The sequence below is a fragment of the Solanum lycopersicum genome, chromosome 12 (assembly GCF_036512215.1).
Source record: "Solanum lycopersicum chromosome 12, SLM_r2.1".
Classification (NCBI taxonomy): domain Eukaryota; kingdom Viridiplantae; phylum Streptophyta; class Magnoliopsida; order Solanales; family Solanaceae; genus Solanum; species Solanum lycopersicum.
Genome location: NC_090811.1, coordinates 64,679,852 through 64,694,612, shown reverse-complemented (window position 1 = coordinate 64,694,612; position 14,761 = coordinate 64,679,852). Strand labels below are relative to the sequence as shown.

Below are 14,761 nucleotides of genomic sequence, written 5' to 3'. Positions count from 1 at the left end.
TAAGAAGTTGATTCTTCATATGGTTATTCAAATAATAATAATTATTATAAAGTCTTTTATGTTATCGAAAAAATTAAAATAAAAAAAAAAGTAATTTTCTAAGATAATAATTATTAATTGAGTGACAATATGAGAAATCGACCCGTTACTTACGTCATTTAAGTCTTCTTTATCATCTCAACAAGGAGATCAACTTTCCATGGAGTTATTAGAACAATGATTCTTCTTATATTCCTTCAATTTGTAAAGAAGATTAACTCATATATATATATATATATAATATATATATATATATATATATATATATATATATATATATATATATATATATCTATTTCAGCTTTTTATATTTATCATTATTATTTTCGAAGTTCAAATAAATCTCTTTGTGAATATATATTATTATAAAGTCGATGCATACTAGTATATATATATATATATATTAATACAAATGTAAGTTAATCCATATTATAATATAGTTGGCATTGTCCATGTCACACAAGATAAAATGATGAATGCTTGAATTTCTATTACTTTTTTAAACTTGAACTAAAATTGAGTTGTAAATTAATTAACGCTTATGTTATTAATGACCACTTAAAGTTGTTTGCATATTTCACTTGAACACTTTAATTAAGACGTGTATCTATTGAACACTTTTCTTAAATTATGTGCATATTTCACTTGGACACCTTAATTAAGAGGTGTATCTATTGAACACTTTTCTTGTTCAAAACATGTATTGGCGTCTTAAGAACCATAATATTTTGAGGAGAATACCAATTATATTCCATGAAAAACATGAAAAGATTTGAAATTCATCATTGAAGAAATTCAAAGTTCAATAACATATTTAGTGAAATTTCACCAGTGAGTACTGGAGTGGCTAAAGCATACACATATCTTATTTTACATCATAGAGGTAAATAGACTGTGTTTGGAGGAACCTCAACTCGAGTAAAAAAGCTTCAAAGCTCAACTTTTAAAATTTGACTTGTCGCAAATATAAATTATTCGAGTTAATAATGTATCAAAAGACTTGAAACATCAAGAGAAACTCATCTTTAAAATTTGGAATTGTTTAAAGGGTTCAAAAAATAATAATTCAACTCATTGAGAAAGATGAACTACGACAATGTATAAATGTTGTATAATAATAATATATATACATAGTTATACACCATATTTTATGCAATCCAAATATATTACATGTATATACGGCCATTTTAACCAAATTATTTTTTACCTACCTAATTACATAAGATGCCCTTCTCCTTGTTGGGTTTTAAAATATATTAGAAGTCACTCTCAATATCTCAACATCTCACAAAGGGTCAAATGAATGATTAACGACTTAACTTCCAATTATTTAAGCTAATAATTGTAACATCAATATTGAGACTATATATAATGGCATGTCAAATGAATATAATATTTGGGTTAGGTTCTTAATAATCATATAAAAGAAGAGTGGGAAATTAGTAATATCACATTAATCAATAATCGACATGTCTAAGATAAGAGGGTTGAGTTAAAATTAAAGATATTAAAATATGTTAAAATAGAAGTTGGGTTGAGTTCTAACCCGTCCAAATTTGATTTGGGCTCAAATGAACTTCAAAGCAGGTTGAGTCTTGACCTGTCCAATTTGACTCGCTTAATTTTAATAATTATACTATATTATTATTTAAGTTTTATGACCACAATTTGAATTTCAACTTAATAATTTTTTTAAAAAAGAAGTTACAAATGAATAGATAAATCCTCAAAAATATAAAATAGATAGCAACCATATATCTGATATTGTAACATACCTTACATCAATAAAAAATAAAGAGTCTTAAAACATATTGAAATTAGAGGTTAAATTAGGCTCAAGTGGAAATTCTCTTAAAATTGATTAAGATTTGTTGAGTTGAGATTGAACTCAACTCAAATTATCTTGAGCCCAATTTTTACAATTATGAACGAGTTACCTACAACTGGACTCATATTTTACGCCCCTAGGTTGGACCCCAATCCTTAATTCTATTTGTCTCAATATACGTAGTATCGCTCAAATTTGAGTGTTAATTTTTTTCATTTTAATTATGAATTCGACTATTGAGATTATTTTTTAAATTATAATTTTAATCATGTATACCATTCCAACAAAGGGGCAATATACTTCTTTATTTGTCCAATAAACTAAAAAAATAGTTGTCGTTGCATCAAAATTCTTGGTATTAGCAATGAATGAGTTTTTAATATATACATTAGCTTGATTAAAAATTCAATTGTGCCTCAAAATTTTTTTCATCTTCTTTTAGCATAATTATATTGTGGATGATATCTTTGTACATAAATATTTTGTTAAAAAATATATGCAATAGATGTTATTTTTAATATATTAAATTATCACACAATTTTAAAAAAATAATTTTTCATAATTAATGCAAATGTAACTAATACAAAAATTATTAATATACTTTATTCAATGTGATACATATGTTACCATCTAATTAGGGAGGCACCATGTCACAAAGAGCGATAAATGACACTAATATCATTGATACGACCTTATGACAAATCATATTGGCACAAAGAGTGATAAGTGACGCTAATATTATTAATACGATCCTATGAGAAATATATTGAGCACAAAAAGTGATGGATGACGCTAATATCATTGATAAGACATTATGAGAATCATATTGGACACACAAAAAAAAATGAGTGACATTGATCTTGTAAAATGATCCTATGAGAAAATATATTGGGCACAAAGAGTAGTGAGTGACACTAATATTATTGATACGACTTTATCAGAATCATACTCCAAAATCTAGTTATTAAGGTAAGATAATCCAATGCTATATATAAATGTGAGACTCAAACATCATAATTTCTAACAATATAATAATATCATATTAACGTTAAAGAAGTTAACTATAAATAATAAAAGCTTCAACTATCTCCTTACATACATATATTTGGTGGAATTCATATGATATTAAGAAGAACAATTATTAATGTAATTCTTGCAAATATGTATGGTGTTGGAATTATGAGGTTCATGCATGAAAAGCTTTGAGGAAACACAAAACAAAGCATTGATAAAATTAGAGGAGCTAGTAGATTGCATAAAGATGGTGGGAATCGGGGGCGGAGCCAGGTAAGGTTAACCCCTCGATAGAAATTAAATTATACTTTTTTAATAATTATAATTAGTTTTTATGTATATATATAATAGAAGGTGAAATGTCAATCCCTTTTGGCCTCTTCTTTTGTTTCTTCTTCATGTTTTTTGAAAAACTTTTAGTAAAAATTTTGACTCAGTTACTGATAATAACTGTTAAAGAAATTTCTCGGAGATACAATTGGAGAAGATGATCAAATAGAAAAAGTATATCTTGAACATTTTATAAGAAAGTGTTTGGTGAATCTGAACAATGGAGGTTTAATTGGCTTTTCACTATTACTACATAATTCTTATTAAATTTGAAAATTTCTTATAGCATATATTATTTATAAACTTGAAGATGAAGCCAAGGCAACTTTTAGAATTTGTCCTTTCGACATGAATGTGGAATCAATATATTTGCCACTATGGAATTTGAGTTCTTAACAAATTTTTATTACATTAGTATTCAAAATTCGAAAAATAGTCTTTCTACCTCCACAAGATTATGGTAAGGTTTGCGTACACTCTATCCTCTTTAGATTTAGATAGACTCACTTATAGTGGAAATTCACTCGTTATATTGTTGTTGTATTAGTATTCGTAATAGTATTTCTAATTCTTCATTACAAATATCTTCTTCTTTTTAATCAACATATAGAAAATACTTATTAAATACTTAATTTAAATTTGAGAAAATAGGTTTATACGTGGGAGATTTGACGATGATGCTATATATATTATTAGAGCGGGATGGTACCTTATGTGATAAGAATGTGTCACAGACTTAAAGGTATGTCTTCTTAAGTGGTTGTCGTATCAAGTATGTTGTATGGGATATAGTGTTGACCGGTTAAGAATTTGTGCATCCAAAAATATGAATGTTGTATAGTAGCGGATTGAGGATATTGAGATAAATGTGTATGCATACTAAAAGAAATAGGATTAACTAAGAGCAAATATATTCAGGACAAGGTGGAGCAGCCTCCATGATGGATAAAATGAGGAAGATGGAACTCAGATGATTCAGTCATGTAAAGAGGTGCACAAATGTTTTCCTAAGAAGGTGTGAGAAGTTGGTTTTGGTGGGTATAAAGAGAGGAGAGATATACCGAAGAAGTATTAGAGAAAGGTGATAAAACATCACATGACACATTTACAGCTTAATAATGATAATCGAAGAAAAGAAAACAACATATAATAATAGAATTGAAGAAAAGATAGTAGTAGAGTAACAATAACATAGTGATAAGGGTAATTATCTACTACGTACATACTAGCCTTCTATCAAAATTCTTGATCTTCATATCCTCATGTCTAGGGTCACGTGCTCTTCTCTATTATTTTCAACTTGACTTTTTCACTATTATATTACATATTTCATACTTAATTTTGTTACATTATACTTAATTCGAGGCTCTATTAAAAATAACTTATTTATCTTTATAAGATAGAAGTAAAATTATGTGTACATACCATCCTCTTCGCGCCTCACTTATGAAACTACATTGGATATATATTATTGTTGTAATTTTTCTATATTGAACCAGAATAATATTAACTTCAAATTCAAAATGAAAATAGGAATCCATGTTTGGCCTCAAAAACCAGAGGCGTATATAAGGCGGTCACTGGGTTCACGTGAATCCATGGTCCCCTCCTAAGATCATATATAGTACTGTTATATTTTTAAAAATTATTTAAATATAGAGGTATTAACCCACTTTCGTAGTATCATAAAATGCGACTATGACTGGGTGCAACTCTCTTCGCGAGGTTAGAAATATGAATTTTACATTTATCGTGTTTTATTTTTCTTTTAAAATTATATAACACTTCCCTATGTTAGAATTAATTTTAGACCTATAATTTTAAATTTTTAATATTTTTTAATAGTAAAAACCTAAATATCAAACCGACCAAATTTATATTATAAATTAATCTTTTTATAACAGTACATTTATCATCTCAAAATTCTAAATACGGCTCTATTTGGTCTTCCCCTCTTAATTACCAGTACTACATATAAAATCCTGTCAAGTTATATATATCCTCAAAATATACTCTCTTTTTTTTTTAACTTGAAGATGAAGCCAACTTTTAGAATTTATCCTTTCAACATCACGTGGTGTAAAAATATTGGTCACTTTAGAATTAGGATTTTTCACTTTTAATTACATATATTCTTTCTAATTATGATGAGCCATGTCTAATCAAACTTTAGCTTCCCCTTCAAGGTGAATAATGGATTAAATGATGTGCATCTTTTGACTTGTGAATGGTCCATTTAAGTTACTATTCATGATATATATATTCCAACTTCCTATATATTCTTATATGAAATTATAACAACTTTAAGGTCTTGTGGAATTGACAAGAACCAAAAATGTCTATTCTTAATTACAGCGTAAAAAGTAAGTTCACTGTATATACTGATCAATGTAAGAGAATTCACTTTAATGCAATCAACGTAATTTCATAAGTAAATTCTAATGCATAATCTTATTAGTATTAGTTCGAATACTCTTATGTATTATGAGAAATTGACTCGAATTTTACAAATAATTGGAGTCACGATCTCCACTTTACAATAGTCTCCCTTAAATATCATATTTCCTATCCACATTATATAACTATATGTTGACATAGATTTTTACTATGTAGATATTTACTTGTGTTTACTCAAGTCTCTTTGAGAAATAAAATACAATGTGAAGCATCTCACAACTCTCTTATCTTAAAAGAATCACAATAAAGTTTATGAGGCAAATTCCCTAGTTAGATTCTTTGAACTTTTTAAAGAGAAAATGACAAAATTGGTCCCTTATATTTGCAAGTGATTGAAAATAGTCCTCTTAAGTATGCACTAAATACTTTTGATCATTTATCTTTGTCAAATTAACATTTTTAGTCTCTATCAAATATTTATCGAACATCGTCTGTTATATTTGATGTGAATAACAATAAAAATGAAGCAAATTAGTGAGAACTATATCTAGAGGTTATTTTTTTCTTGCAGTTTATGCTATTTTAACGTATTTTTAGATTCTAATATAACTTTATGATTTTTTCTTTTAGTATTTAGCGTAGATTTTTGTGTTGCATATTTAAGGACTTGACAAAACTTTAATTTCTTGGTGTTTATGATTTACTTTTTTCCACTATTTTCGTCAAATCTAACGAACATAAATTATTAAATATTTGACGAGACCAAAATTATTAACTTGTGGTAACCTTAAGGGACCCAAAGTGATTTATCCATTCTTAAAAGACTATATTGAATCTACCCTCAAACATAAGGGACTTTTTTGGTCATTATACTCTTTCTTTTGAGTCCCCTCTTTCAATGCCTATATATAGAGTCTCTAATCTCTATACAATAGAAAACAACTCATTTCTTGAATTTCTACAATATATATATATGGCACCTCAAATAGAATTTGTGAAAACTTTAAGTAGAGATCTTGGACTTTCCTTTTTGGAAGGTAGAAAAAGAAGATCATCATCTTCTTCTTCTAGTCCACAAAGGGTTGCATCATCATCTCAAGAAGAACCAATACAAACTTGTGTTTATAGATATTATCCACATTCTAATATTGTTCAAGTGAATCCTGTTTCTTCTACTGAGGAAAGAGTTTTTAGTAGCAATAATTATCAAGTGCAATTTCCTGAGAGGAAATCAATTGCCTTAGCTTATTAATTTTGCTTAAATATGTAAGTATACGTTACGTACGACGATAACAATATATTCAGTATGTACTAGTTTGATGCTTATTAGGGTTTTAAGTTGACTGAGCTTTTTAGTCAGGTTTATCATCATCAATCGTACGTGTACTTTTTTATGTAGTTTCTACGTTGTTGTAATCTTGTCTCATCAATTATGTAATCTTAACAAGGAGGAGAAAAAAAAAAACTTTGGTTGTTGTGATTTTTGCTCGACATGCATGTATTGCACTATTTGCTTAAGGAACTATGTGTGTCCATGATTATATGATAATTATATTTAAGTTGGTCGATTTTTTTAAAAAAATGATGTTCTCAAAATTTTCAAAAATAGTGTATATATATGAACATAAATTTGCAAAGTTTGCATCTAAGCAATATCACTTTGGTGAAAGGCTTTAGTAATTTCTATACCAAGATAAATGAGGTTTTAACCAAACTAAGCCATTATATAAATCAATTCATCAGAATAATATGTTTTTCTAAAATTTTATAAAACTAGTATAAAAGTATTCCACGATAATGTTTTAGGGTATATTTTATTTTTTAAAAGGTGATGGCGTCAGATTGATATACGTTACTCACAGTAACATTTTACTCCTTAATATATATCTGTGTGTGTGTGTGTTAAATCGTGCATAAGTTATACCATATTTGATAGTTGATTAGGATGTAAGTTATTCATGTATATAATCAATATGATGTTTGATTTACAATATAAAAACATAAGTTACGATTAAATCTATGTACAGTATAATTTTATGTAGAATAGAAATTGAAAATAAACAATATACGTAACTAAGCTTCATAAAATATTACACAAATTCACTAATAACTAATCTTAACATAACTCTTACCAGCTAGTTATGCATGCATTAGTTAGTTATGAGAAAATCCATGTATTATTTTCACTAATATATTACTTATTCCATATAAAATAATATACGAATTCCATAATAATTTATACATATATTAGTTATGCAAATTTCTAAATTATCAACCAAATGTCGTATAAACCATACAAAAATTAACACACAAATAACTCTTGTCGGCCAATGACATAATTGCCCCTCAATGCAAGCCTTAGTGAAGACCTTTTAACAAAAGCACATGGATAGCGATCCGTGTCATCTCTCTAAGACCTAATCATTACCGTCCCTTGAAATCGAACGGTCCAGATTTATCCCGCGCCAAAACTTCATACAAAAATTTCAAATTTTCGTCCCCAAAACAAAATTTTCAAATTACTCTCTATATATAGTTATATACACTTCTCTTTATTCATTCATATTCTCTGTATTTTCACTTTCTAGCAAGTTAGTACCAATGGCGAGGACAAAGCAAACAGCGAGAAAATCCACCGGAGGGAAGGCACCGAGGAAGCAATTAGCCACCAAAGCTGCAAGGAAATCAGCACCAGCTACCGGAGGAGTGAAGAAGCCTCACCGATTCCGTCCAGGAACTGTTGCTCTTCGTGAGATCCGTAAGTACCAAAAGAGTACCGAGTTATTGATTAGAAAGCTACCTTTTCAGAGACTGGTTAGAGAAATTGCACAGGATTTCAAGACGGATTTGAGATTCCAGAGTAGTGCTGTAGCTGCTCTTCAGGAAGCGGCTGAGGCGTATTTGGTGGGCCTCTTTGAAGATACTAATTTGTGTGCAATTCATGCTAAAAGAGTTACGATTATGCCTAAGGATATGCAATTAGCTAGACGTATTAGAGGTGAAAGGGCTTAAAATATAGTAGCCAGAGTTGGTTCAGTGGGGTTTTTTGCTTTAAATGTATGGAAAAAACTTGGAAATGAAAATCAAAACTCTCTTGTTTTCACGAATAATTGAAATTTAGTCACATAATGTATCAGCATATGTCAACATTGGTGCATATAATCAAATTATAACACAGACTTACCTTTTAAAAATGACGTTGTTGTACCCAAATATTCTTACAAAACAATCGATTCTTGCCATTATTATTCCTTTTAACTAGTCTTCATTCTAAACAAACAGATTGTACATTCCATGAATCACATCGCCAGAATATCAAATGGTGCTCATTGTTCTGTCTTTTGAATCTGATTATTCAATGCAATGCCAAATCAAGATCTAGGGTTTTCCATTTTTTCCTTCTGTAATTCAATAAAGTAATCAATTTCATAATTTAGTTTACAACAACAAGAAACACCCCCTTTAACAAAATACAACCTCAAAACTCAAAAGTTAACAAAGCAAGATGTGTTTTTTTTCCCATTATCACTTCTTGCCGGTGAAGACTACTTATACAACTGAAGAGCATGCAAGGTTGTACGTTATAGAGATAGTGCGACTACATGGAGTGTTAATTTCTATAATATCTGATAGAGGAGCTCAATTCACTGCAAATTGTTTCGAAGAGTTTGGGAACACAAGTGAATATAAGTACAGTCCTTTCACCCTCAAACGGATGGCCAGGCAGAACGTACAATTCAAACAGAACATGCTGCGAGCTTGTATATTAGATTTCAAAGGTAGCTGGCCTACCAGTTATTAAATTTGTTTATAACAATAGCTACTATTCGAGTATTAAAATGACACATTATGAAGCTTTATATGATCAGAAACATGTGAAACTGCCTTATTTCGGCCCGATCTTGTTCATGAGCTATGGAAAAAGTCAAAGTGATACAACATCAAACAGAAAAGCCCCCCGAAAGCATACGAGTGTTACATCAAAATATTGACAAAGAGTCATATTCCATAAGTTTATTGAGATCAGCTCGATCTAAAAGGTGAAATCTATTATATATATATATATATATGTAATTTAAAAATTTTAAACATGAAAATTTTAAATGTAAATTAATGATTATTTAAAAAAATATATATTTTATTCTCGATAATATTATAATTTAGCTTTTCATATTATATGTTTTAAAGTTACAGAATTTAAAAATAATTTAGTACATCTGATGTTAATTTAGTTTAGAATTGACTTTCTTTTAAGTAAAAAACTCAGTATAAACTTCTTTTTTTTTTTTAAATCGAAGAGAGAATACATTATCTTCTGCTAACCATTGGCCACCTTGAGCTCTCGCTTATCTCTCCACGTGTCATATCACATATCTCATATCCCTATTTATTATTTATCTATCACGTTAATTAAAAAATTACACATACTTATTTTATTTGTTTGATTGGAGAAACTTTTAATACTATTATTTATAAACATTTTAAAAAGATATTTACTTATTTAGTTTAATTTTTTATTTTTTTAACAAATGATGTCAAACTCGAATCTGTCAACTAAATAGGAGCCTCGAATTGCGGGCTACTGGTGTAAACATGAAATTGCGTGCCACCCAATTTTTTCCCCAATTTTATAATTTGATGTATAACTGTTATTGAAGAGTTTTGGAGAAGAAAGCAGAGCGATGGATCACGCAGCAGATGCTCATCGGACTGATTTGATGACTATTACTAGGTTCGTGTTGAATGAACAGAGTAAATACCCTGAATCTCGCGGCGATTTCACTATTTTGCTCAGTCATATTGTTCTTGGCTGCAAATTTGTTTGTACTGCAGTTAACAAGGTCAGTTTTAATCGTTTCACATTTGTTTCCATGCTCAATTTCCTAATCCTATCATTTATATGTTATGTTCTTCGTCTCTAATTGTTATTTGTTATTTGGGTTTTTGGATGGATAGGATAGTTATTAAAAATAGATAATCTTGTGTATGATGATTGGGTTGATATATAGTTGAATAGTCGAAGTGTACACAAACTGCATGAATAGAATAATTATTAAAAAAAATGATCTAGTGTATGATTTATGTGTTGGTGGGAGATAACATGAATGAAGTGGAAAAGTTAAAGTATGTGCAAGCTGATCGGAGCTACTAGGATAGGATAGTCGTAAAAGAGATAATCTTGTTATGATGAGTGAGCTGGTGGGAGATTACATGTCGAAGTGTGTTCAAGCTAACTGGACAGAGTAGTCGTAAAAAGATAATCTTGTGTGTATGATGTCTGTACTGGTGGGAGATAATAGGTAATAAGTGGAAAAGTTATAGTGCGTGGAAGCGGCTGGACGGAATAGTTATTAAAAAAAATATCTTGTGTATGATGAGTTGACGGTTTGCTTTAGAAAAGGATTGATTTGCGTAGGCTATGCATGAAAATGTATAATCTTGCTATTGAGAGATCTAATTTTTATTGGTAATCCAAGTATGGCTACGGTTTACAGTTTCAGGTTTTCTCATCATTGTCTGTTAGTTTTGGGGTCAAGCTAAAATGAATTACTCTTAATTAGCGTGAAAATGAAGCTTGAATTTGCACCCAACGGTGTGGTCAATGAAGTAGATTGAGAATCCTGAGGTCTTAAGTTCAATTCCCAATGGAGGCAAGTAGGTGATTTCTTCTCATTTGTCCAAGCTTTTATCGATAAAGTTACCCGGTACTTGTGCTTGTGGGAGGTATTAGGCATGCAAGCTGACCGGGACACTACGGTTGTCAATTTGTTTTTTTATGATAAAGCTTGAATTTTACAAGTTTATCGCAAGAATTTGGGATTTTCTTTGATGAACTTGTTTTCCTTGTAGTGCTTAGTTGAATGAAGGAATTTCATTTCTTCATTCTTTCTTTTCTATTCAAATTTACAGCAGTTCCTGGTGGATTGGATTTAGAGCTGCTCTCTGAACTATCCTTTGGTATTATGTAAATGCTCAGAGGCATAAGAATCCTTGCTGTAGTGACTCTTTAAGCGTGCACTTTAAACTAGTTTTACGTTAATTTGTTTTATCCTTCCTTCCATTATTGATGTATGTACCTGTGGATACATCTTTTCAGGCAGGTTTGGCCAAACTCCTTGGGCTTGCTGGTGAGACTAATGTGCAGGCAAGTTGTTAGAAATGCTTGCACGCATAGTTTTAAAGCGTTTACCTTTTTGTTTCTTATTGGAATGTTATAATTACTAATTGAAGGGTGAAGACCAAAAGAAACTGGATGTACTCTCAAATGAAGTTTTCATCAAAGCTTTGGTCAGCAGTGGTCGAACAGTAAGACCTATTCATCTTTAATGTACTGTGCTAAAATACCTAGTGGTCGCGATCTTAAAGATTTCTAGTTATACAGTGCATTCTCGTGTCTGAAGAAGACGAAGAAGCTACTTTCGTAGAGCCATCTAAGCGTGGAAAGTACGTACTGTAGCTCTTCATAGTTTTCCCATTTTTATGAACTAAGTTGTTTTCATTGATATGACTGCATTTCACACAATATTTAAAACAGGTACTGTGTGGTTTTTGATCCTCTGGATGGATCTTCCAACATTGATTGTGGTGTTTCTATTGGAACGGTATCATTCCACTTTGAGCTATTAATTTTTCATTCACAGGCTTTTAACTACGATGACTTTTACCTATTACGTGATATCACGATGATAAAATGCATCTGTTTTATCCAGATCTTTGGGATTTACATGATGAAAGATGTTCATGAACCAACACTAGATGATGTCTTGCAACCTGGAAAGAATATGTTAGCTGCTGGATACTGCATGTATGGAAGTTCTTGTACGGTATGTATATTGCCTTACATTGGCAAGACTTGAGATCCAAAAACTTTACGAATTATTATACGATTCTTATTGAAAAATGTTTCCAAGTGTAAATCACGAGTACCAGTGACAATATCTTTTTTGGGCTCGGTTGTTTGCAGCTTGTCTTGAGCACTGGAAAAGGTGTTAATGGTTTTACACTTGACCCCTCTTTAGGCGAGTTCATCTTAACTCATCCAGATATCAAGGTAATTACTCCTCAGCTTTATTTACTTCTATTCAAAGTGCACACGTATCAACCTCTTTGTCTAGCTTTTGTAAACATTGTCTTCTGCGTATCAAGATTCCAATTTATGGTTTTCTATTTGTTTGTTTATTCTATTTAGATTGATGCTTCTTTTTGTTACATTACATTGCTTCCCACATGCAGATTCCGAAGAAAGGAAAGATTTATTCAGTGAATGAAGGAAATGCCAAGAACTGGGATGGTCCAACATCTAAGTATGTTTAATGAATTTAATGATATACATTTTCCAGTTTCTATGATGTCTTTACTCTTTTTCAAATTTCAGATATGTGGAGAGCTGCAAGTTCCCCACGGATGGTTCTTCACCCAAATCTTTAAGATATATCGGAAGGTATACTTGAGCTGTGTATAGTGTGAGATTTTAAAGTGTTAAATTGCTTAGTTTCTTATGTGTGATGTACGTAGAAATAGAGATGAAACACTTCTTGCGAATCATCTATTGCTAACGCGAATAGCATGATAAGAATCACTTAGTGACCATCTCACAGCTCTTATAAGAATCATTTCGTTAGATGTATGTTAAAGATGTTGCCTGATGTAAAAGAACACCTCATTTTACGTGATTATGGACTGTAACGTGCAGCATGGTAGCTGATGTTCATCGTACATTACTCTACGGAGGTATCTTTTTGTACCCAGCTGATAAGAAAAGCCCCAATGGAAAGCTACGGTAAGTTATGAACATCTCCCGAGTCATGAAGAAACTTCTCAACGATAATTTTCTGAAATGTTACTAATGAAAAATCGTTCGAAACAGGGTTCTCTATGAAGTATTTCCCATGTCATTTCTGATGGAACAAGCAGGAGGTCAAGCATTTACTGGAAAGGAGCGGGTAAGATATCTGAATATGTAGTAACTTCGAGTTTGTTTGATTCAACTTCTAGTCGTTGCCAAAGAATTTCTCATAGTGAAAACATGAAACCAACAACTACGTTTTAGTCCAAAACAAGTTGGGGTTGACTATATGAACTCTGATCGACCATGTTATGCAGGCACTGGACTTAGTTCCTACGAAGATACACGAAAGAGCGCCAATATTCCTTGGTAGTTACGATGATGTGGAGGAGATCAAAAGGCTTTATGCTGCTGAAGAGAAAAACTAATGGATGTACATTTACATTCATTATCTTATTTTACAATTCTTGTTGATGCTTATTGCTAATTTGTTGAAATATAGCAAATTTGCTGGTTGTTATAAGTCACAAAATCATAAAATTATGACTACAAATGTATGTTCCACATTAGCTTGTTGGCTACTGTGATAATAATACCTGCATATAAATGAGCAATCTTCAAAAAAATTTGTATTCTGTCTGCATGTAATTATTTAGTTATTTCCAAAATTACTATAATTATTTACGATTTCACCACTTAATAACTCATATAATTCTCAAGCTTATATTATTTTTACTGTATTCGACACTAATATAGCTTTGAAAATAGCTCGACTATAATATGTTTCCTACATAAGTTGATTCAAAATATGTATTTGTGCTAATCGAAGGTTAAGTATATTTAATTAAATATTTAAAAAATTAAAATGAACTTATCAATAATGCAACAATAAAAATAAGAGAGAAATATTAAAGATATCTCCCTAGTCTTGGTTAGAGTGGTTTAAAATCAAATCGAATTTGATAATCTGAACTAAAAAGAAATTGTTTAGCGGTTTCAACAATGATTTTGATTTTATTTTTTTTAACGGATTAATCGATAATTCGATAGTAAATTAAATAATTATATTTATACTATTTTGTATATAAAGTTCTTGACTTAGAGTTTAGTTTCCTACTTTTAGTTTTTGTTGTCTCAAACACTTAATTATTCTACTATGTAAAAGTGTTATGTTTTTTGCAATATGTAACTTGTGAACTCATGTGCATGGTTTATTTGGTTTGTCACCTTTTTCTAAGTGATTTTTAATTTTTTTTTATGTCAAATCTTAACGATTAACCCGACAATTGAATTGATAACGATAAAAAACCGATAACCAATAACCAATAAGTCAGTATCTTAATGGTACTATAATGATTTAACATCTC

General features: G+C 30.2%; 2 protein-coding genes across 2 annotated transcripts; both read left to right on the top strand.

The window, feature by feature from the left end:
* The first annotated feature begins 6,544 nt into the window (after positions 1-6,544).
* LOC101268556 (histone H3.2-like) lies at positions 6,545-8,802 on the top strand. Its single transcript, XM_004252552.5, has one exon. The coding sequence runs from the start codon at positions 8,210-8,212 to the stop codon at positions 8,618-8,620; it is 411 nt and encodes a 136-aa protein (XP_004252600.1). The 5' UTR covers positions 6,545-8,209; the 3' UTR covers positions 8,621-8,802.
* A 1,154-nt stretch (positions 8,803-9,956) lies between these two features.
* On the top strand, positions 9,957-13,864 carry LOC101262700 (fructose-1,6-bisphosphatase, cytosolic). The gene is made up of 12 exons (XM_004252531.4): positions 9,957-10,449; positions 11,706-11,753; positions 11,840-11,914; positions 11,991-12,052; positions 12,144-12,210; positions 12,319-12,432; positions 12,573-12,659; positions 12,842-12,912; positions 12,984-13,049; positions 13,302-13,388; positions 13,476-13,551; positions 13,712-13,864. The coding sequence occupies exons 1-12, from the start codon at positions 10,291-10,293 to the stop codon at positions 13,820-13,822; spliced, it is 1,023 nt and encodes a 340-aa protein (XP_004252579.1). The 5' UTR covers positions 9,957-10,290; the 3' UTR covers positions 13,823-13,864.
* Positions 13,865-14,761: the final 897 nt, after the last annotated feature.